Raw genomic sequence first — 18120 nt, forward strand, 5'->3', positions numbered from 1 at the left:
AAAAGCTGACACAGTGTAAACACCACAACTACAGCAAAAGCAGAGAAGGCATGAGCAGAACGAGCTCCCAGCAGCAGGACTCTCTCCCCTCACTGAGCCTGGGACACTGGGCTGGCAATGACCTACATTCAATCCCTCAGAACCACAGTAAGAACTCCAAGTTAATATAAATTTTTTTAACCTTTAGTGGATGAGATAAAGTGGACCAAAACATGGCAAAGTGAAAATAGAGAATTCCTTAAAATTAGGGCAGAAATTATAGGCATCATACTACTACCTTTAAAAAAGCAAGTTTTATCTAAATGTAAAATACAACTCTTCTCTCTAAAACAAATGCATTTAGTGTGTCCCCTTGATTTGAACAAAATGAATCTGCAGCTGAGAATGAACAACTGAAATCTTCCAGACAAAAGGATACAGATTCAGTAAATAAATTGTGTTTTTTGGGAAATGAATTGAAATAGAGAACTCAAAGTGCAAGAGGATATTTATTCTTTTAAAAGTGAATATTCAGCTTAAAAACTCTAAGGTGAACTGAAATATACAAGCCTCAAATAAAGCTCTTCTTAACACCTGAGCTGTTTCCATGAAATTCAAATTGGCTGTAATTCTTCTTAAAAAATACACCCAACTACCTAAATAAGTGTGTACTGAAATTCTCAAATTTATTATGTAACAGTAAATTTTCATCTCATATTCATAATAGAAGAGATAATTTTGAGATCATATTCCACTATTATATAGTCTCATTAGCACTTGCCTAGACAACAAGAGCCAAAGAATTGATGCTTTTGACCTGTGGTGTTGGGGAAGTCTCTTGAGAGTCCCTTGGACTGCAAGGAGATCCAACCAGTCTATCCTAAAAGAGATCAGTCCTGGGTGTTCATTGGAAGGACTGATGCTGAAGCTGAAACTCCAATACTTTGGCCACCTCATGCGAAGAGTTGACTCACTGGAAAAGACTCTGATGCTGGGAGGGATTGAGGGCAGGAGGAGAAGGAAACGACAGAGATATGGTTGGATGGCATCACTGACTTGATGCACATGAGTTTGGGTAAACTCCAGGAGTTGGTGATGGACAGGGAGGCCTAGCGTGCTGCAGTTGATGGGGTCACAAAGAGTCAGACATGACTCAGCGACTGAACTGAACTGAGACAACCAGACCACACAGCATTTAAAGGTAATCTTAAAGCGCATCACAGGTAGATAAGTGGAAGGTGAAATGTCAACACCATTCTTATTATATTAGCTGCCACTGCCAAATACCTCACTAAAGGAATTTTACACGCATTTTGTAAGTTTCTGTATTTTCTTATTTAAACCATATAAAGTCACAGGAGTGTCCTAGCCTTCAGATATGAAGACTGAGGCTAAGTGAAGGAAACCTGCTCAGGCTGCACTTACTCGAAAGACAGAGCCAGGAACTGTCCCAACTATCTGTGGTCTCAAAAAAGGTGCATCAAAATGTGTCTCTTATCCTGGACTATTCCCAACAAGCCCTTGGCCAATAACATGAAGACTCAGCGTGTGGTTGAGGCCATCACTGTCTGCCACAAAGTGGGAAGACGGCACAGGTAACTGGGAATTCTGGAAAGAAGATGAGCTTTCTGATTTTCATGTTTTTTACAGCAAAAAGTAATATAATAAAGGTTCAGTGACCTAAGAGTTAAAACTAACACTATTTATAACTCATGTAAGTATTAGAGGAGTCAAGTTCATAGAATTTCACTGAATTATTAAGTAGATAAGTATTTTTCTTAAGACCTTCCAAATATGTCTACTAACTTTTATACAGACTAGTTAAAACTTAATAAACACTTGAGTTTTATTTGAGACAAAAATTATTCAATTATGTCCATTACAGAAAAGAAACAGAGAAGCAGGCGGCACTTTATTAAGAATAATATGCTTTAAAAAATAAAGAATAAAATTTAATTTAAAAAAGAATAATATGCTTTAGCCATATGTGTTTCCATAGGGGAAAAGATTAAGAATGTCTTCTATAAGTTAGACTGGAACCAAATAGAAGAATAATAGCTAATCTAAAAAATAATACAATGATATTTCTTGAAAACCTTCAACAATTTCTCTACTATTTACAGAATGAAGTCTCATAGGCTGTTCATAAAGTGCTTTCTAAGAGCCATTTCCAATACACTCTGTTTCGAATCATTATTTCTCAGCAAATCACACAGATTTGTATGGAACATCTTCCTTTCGTATATCTTCTTCCTGGAAAGAAGATCTTTTCAGACATTACTAGCATTAAGTCGTATATTTTCTTTAAAGAACAGATCAAGATCTGCTGCTTCACGGCTCCACTTCCTCTAAATCCTCCCACACACATGCATCACGTTCTCTGGACACACAGTATAGACCTCTTTATATAGTACATATTTCTCAGTTAGACTTTAAGTCCCTTAAAACTACAAAATCTTATTATTTCAAAAGCCCAGCCCCTATTTCAGAATATACATTTTATCTTGCTTTCTAAATATTTAATATTACAACACAATCATATTCCTAAGTAATTGGAAAGGCTCGGCAAACCTCGTTAACATCAAGCCAGGATACATCCTTATTGTTTTATTTCTAATGTACATCAGATATTTATTTTTACATGTATTTTATTTCAATAGCAATGCAGAGTTAGTAGGGATAGTCACAGTAAGCTTCGCTGAGCAATACTGTTGGGCTAGGTCCTAGAAATATAAAAAACTTTAACATGAAACATGGTTTTTCTGCCAAAGGAAATGACAATTACTTGGCAGAGCCTTCCTGAAAGTAGTAGCACTTGTGATTTAAATAAGGAGGTTATGTTTGACATTTAAATCAAGAGGAAATGAAATTATACGTGTGAAGTGAAAATTGATTTCAAGGTAGCGAAACTGTGAATAAAGAATTCTGGGTGGGGATCAGCTAATTTTATATTTTTGAATAAAATACAGGATGATAACTATAGAAAAACAGAGCATCAAGGGATATTAACACAGTCTCTCCTGTGCAGCCATTTGTCTCTGTTTTTAATGCCCAAAGCAGTGGCTAGGGGAAGGGCAGCCACAAGCCAGTTGTCACAAGAACATTCAACCCACTCCAGAAAATGGCCTTTTTAAAATTGATCCAGCAGAATCTTTATTCAAAAAACTTCTTTAACTGCAGGCCAAAATAATACTGAATACATAAGTAGCTTTAAAAATTTCTCTAACATTGACTTCATTTTTTTTCCAATTTCCCTGAATTATGTTTGATATTTGAGATGTTTTGCATGGAGTTTCTTCTCTTTAGGATGTGTGATTCCCATTCTGTACTGTTCCTTAAAACTTTTTGACTTTGAAATTGAAATCAGAAACCAATACTGACATGTATATGTCATTTTTAGAAAAATAAGTATTCAGTAAGTTGTTATTCAATTAATTACATTTCCAAAACTGAGAGGGGCCCAAGTATGACTGGAATTTTGCACAAAGGAACTTATTCTCAGAAATTTCAACTTACATCCCACAAATATGTATTCTTATATTCCCACTGGATAATATATGCAATTTCTTCACGAGTTCCACTTAATTTCCCCCTTTATGCTATATTGCATTGCTTAATTTGCCCTCACAGTCACCATGGAGCTGATGTAGCTTCCTTCATAAGGTGTCATCTCAATTAAAATCACCTTCTACAACAAGCCAGCTTCAGTTACCTAATTCAGACAACCCCTCCTCTATCAACTCACAATGTCGGCATTTATCACATAATTATAATAGTGTGAGTTCCTGGCTATCACTCCATCTTGACTGCAAATCCCTGGAGAGAGACCATGTCCCATTCATCCTTGTTTCCCAACACCTAACACAGGAACCGTCACTCAGTAAATGCCTGGGAAGGTTTCTGACAGACTGGCAAGAATTTACTTGTCAGCATTTCTGAGAACAAGGGAGATGGGTGTGTCTGGCTCCTGAAGATTGGCGTCTAGGATTCTGGAGGAGCCCTCCCGTTGTTCTCTGCATTTTCCGCCTCACTCCAGAGAACCAGGAATGTCAAGACAAGGAGGAAGCTCAAAGACGCATTACAGGTGTTAGAGGGAAAGAATTCTGCTCTGTTTCCCAGTATGAAAACTGCTGATGCCTAGAAAGGGTTTATAAAGAATCTCATTGTCTTAATCTCTTTGTCCCTTGTACAAGAATGCTGTACAGGATTTTCTTCATTACATTGCCAAATCAACAGGGATTAAAAATGACACCTTCTAGTTCTGCAAAGGGATCCTTGTCTAGTTGAATGAGTTCTGTATATCAAAATGAAATGCCATGGTAACCAGTAAAAATACCTTCCACTGAATTAATCTGCAGTAGATTAATTTTTCTATCTTACAGTTTTTTTGCTTTAGGCTTTTTACCTACCTATTTTATCCCAATATCCTTTCACGATGCAGTAGAAAATGTGTAATAAATGACAGAAAATAATATGTTTGAAATACTGGTTCAAAGCTGGTCCGTACACAATTAAGTCTCAGTTGTGATGAGTTATATCCCACAAGCAGTTAAAGGCACACTAGTATTGGGAAGCTATCATTCATGCATTTTACCCTCTTAGCTTATTTTTCTACTCATGAAATAAATGGAAAAGGGATTTAACTTTTGAGATCACTTAAAATTATAATTTTTAAAGGAGATAAAGGCAAGGGCCATTTTGAAAACAACTGAGCTCATTTAAATGAAAGTTCTTTGAGGAAAGTTTAATGTTTCTCTAGAGTTTTAAAAAAAGAAGAGAAGGGAAAAAAGTAAAAGTGGTCATAAGTCTGTGAATTTAACACCCCGCTGTCAATTCCAGGAGAATTTCACATCTTGCTAAATAATGCTCACTTTCAAGCCTCCTACTCCAGCAGTGAAAGTGAAAGTGAAGTCACTCAGTCGTGTCCGATTCTTTGCGACCCCATAGACTGTAGCCTACCAGGCTCCTCCGTCCATGGGATTTTCCAGGCAGGAATACTGGAGTGGGTTGCCATTTCCTTCTCCAGAGGATCTTCCCGACCCAGTGATCGAACCCGGGTCTCCCGCACTGTAGGCAGACGCTTTACGATCTGAGCCACCAGGGAAGCCTAAGGTAAATCAATGCATCAGCTTCCAGACCTTCCATAAAGCATGTGCTTTATCAGAAACATGAAGTCTGGACACAGCACGGTCAGGAACATATACTAGGAAGGTGGTACAATTGTTCAAACACTTATTTTAAAAAATTAAACAGATAATTCAGTCACATGCCTGTAATTGACATTCCAATGTCTCTTACAACATACTAGATGCTTATAATTCCTTGGCAAGAGTTGAAAGAATGTTCTATGTTCTCACTCACTGGCCTAAGGTGACTTTCCAGCTCCCTGTTTTCTTCTCCCAGCATAAAGGAAGTTTAAAAATAAATAGATAAAAAATAAATAAATAAATAGATAAAGGGATAACAATAAAAGAAAGAAGTTCAAACCAAAAAGCCAAACAGATCATAAATATGTTTCAGCTGGTAATAACTAGATGGATAAATAAGAGAGGATGAGATTAAACCTCAAAGGTTAATGCCTCTCCCTAAGCCCTAGGAGGAGGCAGTATTTCACGGATGATGAAAGACTCATCAAACATTTGATTAGTTGATGTGATTAGCTGCAAAATCAGTTCTTAGTATTTGAATATATATAAAACAAACAATAATTCTGTCATTGAAAACAAGCTGTAGGGTAAAAGAAACTCATGTAACATTTGACAATTTTAAGGATACATGTTTTATGAAGTAATGAAGTCATACTAACAAACAGTGCAAAACTGCCATTTGTGTGGGCAGATAGAACAGGAGACAGATCACATGGGAGGAAATAAATCTATAGCTTCTCTAACTTAAAAATTTTAGGAACACAATTATAAAAATCATATATAATTAAAGAACTAAACAAACATATAAATAAATTTTCAATGAATCATTTTCTATGTTATCCAGATAACTTATACTGGATACATGTTTTCCAGAAAAATGCCTGAATAACTTCCTTACCTTTGCACATTCAGCTGGAGTTCTGGCAATAAAGGCTATCATCAATTTGCAGCGTAGTAAAATGTTTGCATGGATGTGATGAACAATAAAATTATTAGAATAATTTAAATGCCCATTTCTTCATCAGCCTAAGTGCTTTTGTGATTATGATGCATATGTGTGAAGGAAGGCACAGTGGCCCCCAAATGAAAAGGCTTCTTTTAAGCATACACTAACTCAACACTACTCTACATCTGAGCATAAATGAAGATAAAACACTGTACATTATGATTCAATTAAAAACCTGCAAGATACGTTACCTGCCGCCTCGAGCACTGAAAGGCACTACATGGATTCCCAGAGGCCCTCCATCGTTGGGGACTTGTACGAGCTTTACCATATCACTGTGAGACAATGATGAATGAGGGAGCATGAACATGTACTGTCACAAACCAAATCAAACCAAACACAAAACTGCAACGGCACAGACACACAGTAAACAACAAAAGAGGACAAAACGAAAATTCCAAGGGGCACACACTCGTATACATTCACATTCTGGAGAGAAGCATGGTGATGAAAGCACATTCAACACTACATACCTGCACGCTAGTCTGATGGCATGGGAGGGGAGCAATCATCAGAAATAACTACATTAAAAATCACCCAGGACATTGCTCTTCTGTATAGTCCAAGTCCACATTTTGTAATCAGATCTCTAGACTTGCACTGAAAGTTTCCCATCCTAATATCTAATCAAGGATTACGAAGACTAATGGGCTAAAGAGGTTTCCATTGCACAGCACTTTATAATTTACAAAGCGCTCCTGCACAGGTCACCTCATTGATCCTTCCAATAGTCCAGTAAGGGCACAGCTCTGCCGCTGCAGGTAGCCGTCCACATAGGATGCCACCACCCTTACTCCTAATATCCTACCTGCTGTAAGCTCAGTCCACGTGCAGGTGACACAACCCCACTGGACACCCATGAAAAATCAAACAATTACCTTAAGAGCGTTTGTGATTGAACTCTAAAGTCTTTACGCTATTTATATGAAGTTACACGACTTCATTTGTAGATTTCTACTACATAAGTACAGTACTTCAATATTAATATCATAAGCCCAAATTTACTGCAAATTGGTGTAATCAGGAGAATGTAAATTTTCTAAACCATTTCAGTGAGATTTCACTTTCTTTGTAGATATTTCTGTGGGTATGAGCATGGCACAGAAATCTAAACAGTACTGATCCAATGATCAATATTTGGAAATACTATTTCAACTAGATATTAGGTATCTAGTTTAAGGAAACCTGGACAAACATAAGTAACTACCAATGGACTTGATCAGGATCCCAGGACAGTTCTTATGCACTGGAAAATGCCAATACTTCAACTGTATGCCTTAAATAAAAACCTGAGGTAATCCTATGTACTGTAAGTGCCCTGGTTATGTAATACAAAGACTCAAGAAAATTAAAGATAGGAATATCAAACAAATCAAAATTGAAAATATGTATACAGATTTAATCATATACACTACTTAGGACATTAGTTAATATTCTAATTAGCTAAATTAAAATTTTGTCATATTGCAAAATATTTACTAAAGTAATACTATTTACATGGATATTTAATTTTTTGATGTTTTCATAGAATGTCCTAAAATCCTATTTCAGATATCATTAATAGCATTTGAACATCTATTTAATGTCTGTTTGTCAACTAAGGATAGTATGGTATTTTTAATACATTTATTTATTTCATAGTCTTTCTCAAAAGAACTACAACAGTACAAGTATTTCTTAAATGTAATTATTTAGAGAGCACTGGGTGCTGAATATACAAACATAATCTGATTCGGGAGCCTGTTCAATTTCACTGAGAAAATTCTTATAACCCTTTCTTGGAAAACCAAGAAAAGACAAAATTAAGAGTCTAATTATTAATATCTCCACTCCAACTTTTACCCAAAGTCAAAGAAAAAATTTAGAATGACTGCTCTAAGGTAACTCAGACGAAGTCTTAAAAACATCTTCCATTCAAACCTGACGTTATTTAAGATAATTGCAAAGTTGTGACAATATATGAAAGCTTTTCTTTGACCTTTTATACTTAAAACATGTTCAAGGTCCCTAACCTCTTACAAGGTCCCCATCAAGTATCTTGAGAGATACTATTTCTTCAAATCAATACAAAACATATACTAAAATGACTAATGCTTACCTGATCCAACTAGTTTTTCAAGTAAAGTATGTCTACAATATCTTTTTTAACTTGGCAAAGTTGAAGAACAAACAAAACGCTGACATACAAAAGCAACCTGAACACAGTTGACAGCGCCATGAACGTGCCAAAAGTCTTCAATCAAACACTGCTTTAGACTATCATTTAATAGTACTTGCCAAGGCATGAGACTCAGAGCAGGTACGTGTGAATTTCCATGCTATCGTTCTTACATTATACCATTAACTCAGTAGATGAAAGATGCTCCTTGGAAAACAAACCAGTGCAAAGCATGTTTTAAATAAGCACAGACATTCCGCATGCCATACGCTTTCGGAATATTCGCTGCCATCAGTGAAGCTACACGGATGTTACAAACTTAGCTGAGACTGTCAGTAACTTACTCCAGAGAGAAGTTGGGGATGTTCTCCACACCAGTGTCGGCGTGGCCCACGGGTTCCACACGACTGCTGTCTTCCTCTGCGACATCCTCATCCTAAACAAAGAGAAGCACACCCTGGGTCAGGTTTACTCTTAGAAAGTGCATGAAAAGAAACTGGATAAAACTGGAATCTAACAGGCACTATGATCACATTAACTACGTCTCTCATCTAGTGAGGATGACCTTTAATGATAACATGGGTTTGAACATGTGAAAAGTTGCATTTTAAAGCAGTAAGTCTCCCGAGTTAGTATATCTCAGGGGGTGAACAAGATGCCTCTGCAATAAGGAAAAAAACATTAGGACTTATACCTATGTTAACTTATCATTTTTACTTCACCTTTTGCTATATTTAATATGTAAAAATCAAACCCAAGATGGCGGAGCAGAAGGACATGCGCTCATCTTCTCCTGTGAGAATACCAAAATTGTAACTAGCTACTGAACAACTACCGACAGGAGAATGTCGGAACCCACGGAAAAAAGATACCCCACAAGCAAGGGCAAAGGAGAAGCTGCAATAAGATGGTAAGAGGGACCCAATCACATTTAAACTCAAACCTCATACCTGCCAGAGACAGCTGGAGGGCACAAACAGAACCTGTGTGCACCAAGGCCAAGGGAAGGAGCAGTGACTCCCACGAGAGACTGCGGAGACCTGCCTCTGAGTGTTGGAGGGTCTCCTGCAGAGGCATGAGTCAGCAGTGGCCTGCTGCAGAGACAGAGGCTCTAACAACAGCAGTCCTGAGAGTCGCAGCGTGTGGCATTAAGTCCTCTTGAAGGAGGTGATCATTAGCTACACAATAGAGCCGCCAGGCGGGTGAGTCACAAACTGGAGAACAGCTATACCAAAGAAGTTCTCATACTGCTGGGAAAGTTTGAAACCTCACAACAGACTTCTCTGACACCTGTATATGACTACTGGAAAAACCGTACCTTTGACTATATGGACCTTTGTCGGCAAAGTGATGTCCCTGCTTTTTAATACACTGTCTAGGTTTGTCATAGCTTTTTTTCCCAAGGAGCAAGCGTCTTTTAATTTTATGGCTGCAGTCATTGTCCCCAGTGATTTTTGGAGCCCAAGAAAATAAAGTCTATCACTGTTTCCATTTTTTCCTCATCTATTTGTCATGAAGTGATGGGACCAGATCCCATGATCTTTGTTTTTTGAATGTTGAGTTTTAAGCCAGCTTTTCCTCTCTCCTCTTTCACCTTCATCAAGAGGCTCTTTAATTCCTCTTCACTTTCTGCCATTCACGTGGTATCATGTGCAAATCTGTTGCTGCTGCTGCTGCTGCTGCTAAGTCGCTTCAGTCGTGTCCAACTCTGTGTGACCCCATAGACAGCAGCCTACTAGGCTTCCCCGTCCCTGGGATTCTCCAGGCAAGAGCACTGGAGTGGGTTGCCATTTCCTTCTCCAATGCATGAAAGTGAAAAGTGAAAGTGAAGTCACTCAGTCGTGCCCGACTCTTAGTGACCCCATGGACTGCAGCCTACCAGGCTCCTCCGTCCAGGGGATTTTCCAGGCAAGAGTACTGAAGTGGGGTGCCATTGCCTTCTCTGTCTACATATCTGAGGTTATTGATATTATATACCGGGTGTCCCTGATGGCTCAGTGGGTAAGGAATCTGCTTGCAATGCAGGAGACACAGATTCGATCTCTGGGTCAGGAAGATCCTCTGGAGGAGGAAATGGCAATCCATTCCAGTATTCTTGCCTGAAAAATTCCATGGACAGAGAAGCCTGGCAGGCTACAGTCCAAAGGGTTGCCAAAGAGTTGGACATGACTGAGCGACTAAGCATACATGCATGCATGCATACTACTGCTCTGAATATACTACAATGTTATAATATACAAATAAATGTACATTACACTGGGGACAGATATTTAACATTTTAGTAATCCAAACAGTTGAGACCATTATAAATCTTAAAGATTAGCAAAATCTTCAGTCCAATTGTCAGTTCCCTAGTTCCTATTAACATAGGTTGTCAAAATGAACATGAAGTTAGTACAACCCTAGACTTAAACACTTCATCCTGTGAAATGTCACATAAGGTTATCCTAAGCCCACTGACTGATCATTTAGAGGTAAAGGCAGTAAGATCTTAGCCATGAAGAACGACTTCTGTTTACTTCTGTTACAAACGACCAGGTGCACGAAAAGGAACAAAGAGTAAGCTAATCAACTCCCAGCGTTGCACTCTTCCTTTCAGAAAGGCAGAGTATTTTAGTTTGTAAAAAAAAAAAAAAAATTATATTCCAACATATATTGTAGAAATTGAGTAAATATGCCAGTGCTTCAAAAAGTACATGTGGAATAAATGTGATGGTTCATAAAAGTAAATGAAATGTCACCCAAGAATACACCTCTCTTTGTCATCTTGTCCACTGTCTTTTCACTAAGCACTTCACTAACAGTGATGCTGGCTTTGCAGGATCATCTGAATAAGGATAAACATGTCTGATGACATCAATGGTTTTATTATCCAAATTAGAATACTTAGAAAAGACTCAGAATCTCCAAACACAGTGGCTCACGTGGGCTTTACTTTGGCTCTTATACCCAGCAGGTAGTATGCAAGTATTTGCTAGTGAAAACAAAATCATCCTCAGGAATCTCTGGGGTAACATGCTTCCAAATACAACTCAATAAAATTTATTTAATTTACATCTTGGAAGTTTACGTGTATAATTTACATACCCATAATTTGTTAGGTTTATCTTTTTCTACTATATATACTTGATAACAGTGAGCTTATATATGAACTTATTAAACCACCTAATGAGAGTCTACCATTACAGAAAAATTGTATATTTTTAACTCATAGTATAAATGTAAAAGCCATTAACAGAGACATCAATCAACAAAATGATAAGCAATGGCTCTAAGTTCAAGATAGAGCATCAAATTTATTTCAAGTCACTAAGGCAATATGAAGGCAAGGTAGCTGGTAATGCCCAATTGACATTTCCTCTGAGAATCCAGCAAAATAAGCTGGATGTGCCGAGTTCTTCTATGAGTTTACACAGACCCCATGCATCCTCAATGGTGGAGCACTGCGTGAAGCCAAGCTACTTGAAGACTGATGGTCCTGTGCTTTGAGGGGCCCTGCTATGTCCTTCTTAGTCATTTATCTCTTTTAAGCACCATTGCATAATACATTTTAAAGGTGAACCAGCATCTTGAACCTGCCTAAGAGTCACACTTACAATGTAAACAACAAACTCCCAAAATTAAGCTTTTCCATTGGGGGTTGGGATAGAGAGGAGAGAAACACAGCAGTATCTAAATCAGGTGGAAAACATACAAATAGTTTATGGGTTAAAGACATTTAGTTTCAGGATTCATTAATAATTTAAGCCCTGCTAAAACACCACCACAATATACAACTGGCAGAAACACCTATGCGGCACTGGGAGACAGCCACATAAATGAAATGCCCCAAACTACAGTGATGAAATAGCAACTGATAACTGACACATTCACTGTTCCCACAGTGGCCATTATCAGGGCCCCAAGAGTATGGAGAATATTATTTCATGTCACTGCATATGGTGTTCAGTTATTTTGCAAAATTCACTACCCTGAGGCTGGGCTGCAATTGCTGTGGGAACTACAGTTTCTGAATGTGTACCCATCAACTCCTATACTGCTGTATTTTGTTGTTTTGTACTTTTAAGAGGGGCTGAACACAGTCACTTTTAACAGGAGTTATACACTGAATTCCACTGTAACCATAGTAAATGAAGCTCAGTTATGAACTATGTCAAATCAAGATGGAAGGCCTAGAGTATTAATTTAAACTACACAGTGTGAAGAAAAATGTTCAGGCGAGTCAATGTACTTTTTGTCCTATCCCGTCTATTTTACAGTAGAGAATAGGGATTGAGAGCTCAGTTTCAAAAATTAAACAGACCTGGATGTGAAAAGTGAGTGTGCCATATGCCAATTTTACATCCTTAAACAAGTTATATATCCCTTCTGTATTTCTATTGCTTTTTCTGTAAACTAGGAACAACAAAACCATCTAATTCTTCTTAAGATTACTGAGAGGAATAAGTAAGATAACCCACGTCACAAATCATAACATAGTACCTGACACATGGTAATGGACAATAAATGTTAGCTGTTATTGAAAAGAGAAACAATGAATACATGACATATAAAACATACCTCAGTAATTCTTTTAGGGTAATGTTACACAACTATAAGATATTTTAAGAGTATATATTCACCCTTTCATACTTTATGCCTTGCAGTAAAATTTAATATTAAACATATTACCCACTCAATTAAATACAGAATGTATCATATGCATTTTAGAAAGTTGCATAAAACCCATAATTTCTTGCACTTTGCTGTATACAAAGTACTTTCATCATAAAAGGGTTTCAGAATGAGAAAACATATCAAAAAGTATAAACGACTAAATGCTGCATTGTTGTTGGTGTTCATCCACTAAGTCGTGTTCGACTCTTTGTCACCCCGTGGACCATTAGCAAGCCAGGCTCCTCTGTCCTCTACTATCTCCTGGAGTTTGCTCAAATTTTTGCCCATTGAGTCAGTGATGCTCTCTAACCATCTCATCCTCTGCTACCCCATTCTCCTGTTGCCTTCAATCTTTCCCAGCATCGGGGTCTTTTCTAATGACTTGGCTCTTCACATCAGGTGGCCAAAGTATTAGAGCTTCAGCTTCAACAACAGTGCTTCCAATGAATATTCTACAATCCAATAAATGGCAGGAAAAAGAAAACCCCATGGGCTGCTAGTTGAGGAAATTTTCAGAGGAAACAGATTTGAAGACCTGTGATGGGGCTATGACTTCATCCTGCTTGAAAGCTCTAAGTTAGCCTGCCACATAGCTTCATGCGTGTCACAGAGGACACCTTGGTTCACAGACAAAGGACAGTTCATTACAGCAGTGGCATTAGCCAGACTATCATCCATTTGTGTACTGACTCCTAAGCTAAAATTCTCAAAGGTGATATGAAGAGGGCCAGGGGACACTGGTCTACTCAGGAGAAACTGAGCCCAGGGAACTGGAGCCCTTTACACAGTCTGCATGCCTGCTCACTGCTTTGGAGGGAGACACCATGTCTGTCTTCCAAGGTTGTTTGCTGTACACATATCGTTGAAAGCAGAGTGCAGCACAAAGGTCTTCATTCTCAAGACGTACAGAAATACAAAAGAACCATGGAAAATTATCTCCCAATAACAGAATTTAATCTGAGCATTGCCAAGTGGTAGCATCTGTAGGCCCCTGGGGGAGGGCATGGCAACCCACTCCAGTATTCTTGCCTGGAGAATTCTATGGACAGAGGAGCCTGGCGGGCTATGGTCCATGGGGCTGCAAAGAGTCGGACACGACTGAAGCGACTGAGCACACACACACACACAGCATTTGTATGATCACTAGCAAAGTATACTGGGAACATGCTCTATGATAAGAATGTCTTTTGAATAGTAAACATTAAATTCGACTACATGAAAGAGTTAAACCCTCTATATCAAGGGAAAAACATATTTTTCAACATAGACCAATATACTCAACCAAACAAAAACAAAAATCAAGTGTGAAAAGTAAAACAAACAAACAAACAATTAGACAAGTAAAGTCTTTACTTCCCCTGGTCCCTTTCCTATAAAATTATTTTTGGATGCCTTCCAGTAAAACCCAGAAAACTCAATGAGACAATGGACAGAACCCAAGGTAAACCCAGAATATGGTGACAGTCCAGAGAAGATTAGAGCAGCAGGACACAGAGGTCTGGGAAGTCCGTCTCCATGAGAAAAATCATAATAATAATTACTCTGATATTTTTTAATATTTGGGAGATATTTCCAGAGACCTGATAGAGAATGACGGGGCAGGACACAGATTAAAGATATAGACAGAGAAAACAAACCAAACTGTCAAAATGCCAGAGCAATTAGCTCCAAGAACAGCGAAGGGAAATGTGTAGGAAAGAAACGTAGAGAACCCACTCGGCTAAGCCGCGAGCAGCCCTCACACCGCCATATAACGTGACACTGGGTATTAATTCCACTTGGGGTTTTCATGTAACAAGACTTAGAGGAGGGGAATTGGGAAGGTAAAAGTGGCATTAAAGGGAAACCCCATCTTCCATAATGACAAATCAAAAGATGTCAATAGCTAGTAACCACAAAGCAACAACATAAATACTTTATTCAGAAACATGGAAGTAAATACCAGAACCAACCAACATCTGCATAGATTGGGCGTTGCTGCCTCTAGTGAGAGGGGCTGGGGGAACACAGAGTGCTAGTTTTTTCATTAAATGCCTTCCAGTACGCTGTATTTAATTTTCATTTAAATCTGGCACCAGGTTTACTTCAAACAATAAAAGATAGGAAACCCAACGTGCCAGGAAGGCAGTATCGTGCTCGTGTCCCTGGCAGGTGCCTTCCTGGAAGATGCCCACGACCTTCTCCTGTGGGTCCCCCAGATGACTGTTCAGTTGCACAGGAGGACACTTACAGGGGCTGGATGCAAAGTGCTACCCTGGCTCAGGAGACTTCTGCCTCAGAGAAGCCAGTATGTCCCATGACATCACCAAAGGGACAGCTGCTTGTCAGATACTTACAGTTTTTCCAGTCCACATACAATTTACCAATCAGAATAATTTAATTACCATACAAAGACTGTTCACAGAAAACTTTATCAGGTTTCCAGGAACAGGGAACAAAACCAAACCAAAATCCTCACCAAAGTTTATACTCTCGTGCAGAGGGGGAAATACTTTTTGTTAACCCTTTATCTGTAATATAATACTGATCTAAGCAATGTTTTTAAGATTGAAGAGTCAAGTAGTAAGAGGAGAGGGAAAAAAATGAAATTAGGCTAAATCCTTAATTATCTTTTTAATTTCAAAAATTATCTAGTTGTATTTTTTCCTTCTTGGGCACTAAATATTTTCTCTATATTCACAGATTTTTGTTAATGATATCATTAACAAAAGTGGATACTATTGCAAAATAGTACAGAATTGGTAGTTAGAACACTTAAAATCTGAATCCTGCTTCCATCATTCATACGAGAGGATAAACTTTGTAATCGGTTTGTTTACAAAACAAGGAAAATTGTCTGTTTTATGGAACACAATAAAAATTTACCCAGAAAGCAATCACCTGCATCTCTGCATTCATACTCTTGAGTTCTGAGGATATGAATATTTTGAGTAGCTATTACTTTAAAGAAAAGCCTACAATTTCAAGAAATAATTTACTTACTGTCTAAATGTTTTTTAAAAACTTAAGTTATACTTGCTTACTTAAATTTCCATCATACCAATCTGATTTTTATGTTTAGGAAGCAAGAAAGGAAAAGAAAGTTCTGATGATATCCTGCTCAACAAATTTATAATATTCTTCCTCAAATGTTGTTATTATTATTTTTCATGTAAAATAATTTAACCAGTTCAATTACACTGCTACACAAATGCTCAACTAAATGATCTTTTTCACCTTTTTGGAGTTTTGGAATTCCAAAATTTTCCAAATTTAATGAGAGATACATTAACTCTTAGTGAACCATAGTAGCTTCCAGAGAAAGTATTTACTTAAATGTTGACAGTATGAATTAAACCACTTTGGGGGACCACATTTGGTGGAAAATAAATTCTGAGGGGAATCTGTTTCCAAGTCCCCTGAGTATCACAAATTGGATTCCAGAAGGCTTTTGTGTTAAGGTTGCCACTATTTGATTAATTAGCCTAATCCCCAGGGAAAAATAATTTTCCATCATATGTGGAAAACAATTGAAAACATTTGGTGGGGGAGGGGATTTCACTGTTGAAAATGATAAACCTATAAGCAAACTTCCAAAGAAATAAAATCGGGAAATGTGTAATATAATTTTATTTGAAGATCATTGTATTCTACTAGAGTAAAAGCACTATTAAAAAAAGAATTAGAAAAGACAGTACTAGATACTAAGCAAGAATTTTAAAAATAAAACTGTCTTCTTATATTATAGAGGGAAAATAATAGCTCTTATACCTTTAAAGACAGTACAGTTCACCTTAATATAAACTTGCTCCACAGAACTCCAGAGTTCAATGTCAAATAACTTTGGATTAAATGAAGAATAATTCAGTACCTGTAATGTTGAATATTATACGTGAGTTGCCCACCCTCAACAGGATGCCTAACACCCTCATCTCAAATTAATACTGATCAAATGGAATGGCAAACACAGTCCTGAACACAGTCCATGAAATTTCCATTTCCCACAGAAATGAAACATTTCCTGTCTTGAAACATACACAACATGACTCCACACAACCCAAGGCAAGAGAAGAGTCTTTTAGAAGAAGAACAGATGGTGCTGATTTATGAAGCTATCTAACCACAGAGAACAACAAATAGTATGTATCTTTGCACCTGTTACATGCACAGTGGAATCCTGAAATTAAGTTTCAAAATCTAAGCTTGCTTCTTATAGATTATTAGAGTTTCTGGGGGTGGAGGAATCCTATCGGGCATACTTAGTCTGACATCCAGTCATATGCAGGAATCTTCCTCCACGATTCCTGTGCTCCAAGACACACACAGGAAGCCTTACTAAGTATCACTGGGTTCAGTAACTAACTCCAGCATCCCACCTGCCTGACTCCTAACATATTTATCCCAAGACTTGACCACTATCACCACTTCAACAATATGGAAGTCATTTCTTTTGCAGGAAGTAGCTCTCACTGCTCAGATTCCCTACCACACACCAAGGGCTAAGTGTATCCAATAGGTGACTTTAACCGGCGTAATCAATCTGGTTCAAGTGTGGCTTCCTTATCAGACTAATACCCACTGGATTCTTTTGAACATTCCCCAAAAAAATACTCTAATTTACGGATTGTAGAAACGTACTGATTTTCTGATCTGACCAATTTTGCTGTTCTAACTAACATTTAATCCTTACAGAGGTGACATTTTAAAATGCTTTATCTTCAGGGTGAAATAAGTGTAATACATGAGTAAGTAAATATCTAGATTTATATTTAAAAAACAATTTATAACTATTTTCTTTCAAAAAATCAATTTCTCCTTGGCTTAAAAATGATTTCAAAATTAATCATCAATTTGTTAAAGTAGAAACTTGTTGTTGTTCAGTTGCTCAGTCGTGTCAGACTCTTTGCGACCCCATGGACTGTAGCACACCAGGCTTTCCTGTCCTTCAATAACTCCTCGAGTTTGCTCCAACTCATGTCCATTGAGTTGATGATGCCATCCAACCATCTCTTCTCCTCCTGCCATCAATCTTTCCAGCATCAGGGCTTTTCCATTCATCATCAATCTTTCCATTCACTAAAAGGCTCTTCAGTTTAAATAAACGTTTACTTAAATCAGTAAGAAAGAAAAAGTCTAAACAAATATTTCTTGCTACAATAAGGACAAATCACTTCTTCAAAAGGCAAGGCACTTAC

The 18120-nt window shown here is 37.7% G+C and overlaps 1 protein-coding gene across 50 annotated transcripts in view; it reads right to left on the minus strand.

Moving 5' to 3' along the window:
* Nucleotides 1–18120, minus strand: part of PARD3 (par-3 family cell polarity regulator) — a 579141-nt gene that overhangs the window by 251085 nt on the left and 309936 nt on the right. For all 50 annotated transcript variants that reach the window (XM_086334618.1, XM_086334607.1, XM_086334597.1 and 47 more), the window contains 2 exons: nt 8635–8726; nt 6324–6407 (listed from right to left, as the gene is read on the minus strand). In XM_086334618.1, the coding sequence (XP_086190744.1) occupies nt 6324–6407; nt 8635–8726 (176 nt within the window). The remainder of the gene's footprint in view (nt 1–6323; nt 6408–8634; nt 8727–18120) is intronic.

The sequence above is a fragment of the Bos grunniens genome, chromosome 13 (assembly GCF_055505025.1).
Source record: "Bos grunniens cultivar Pamir isolate PY7600 chromosome 13, Bosgru_T2T1.0, whole genome shotgun sequence".
Taxonomy (NCBI): Eukaryota; Metazoa; Chordata; class Mammalia; order Artiodactyla; family Bovidae; genus Bos; species Bos grunniens.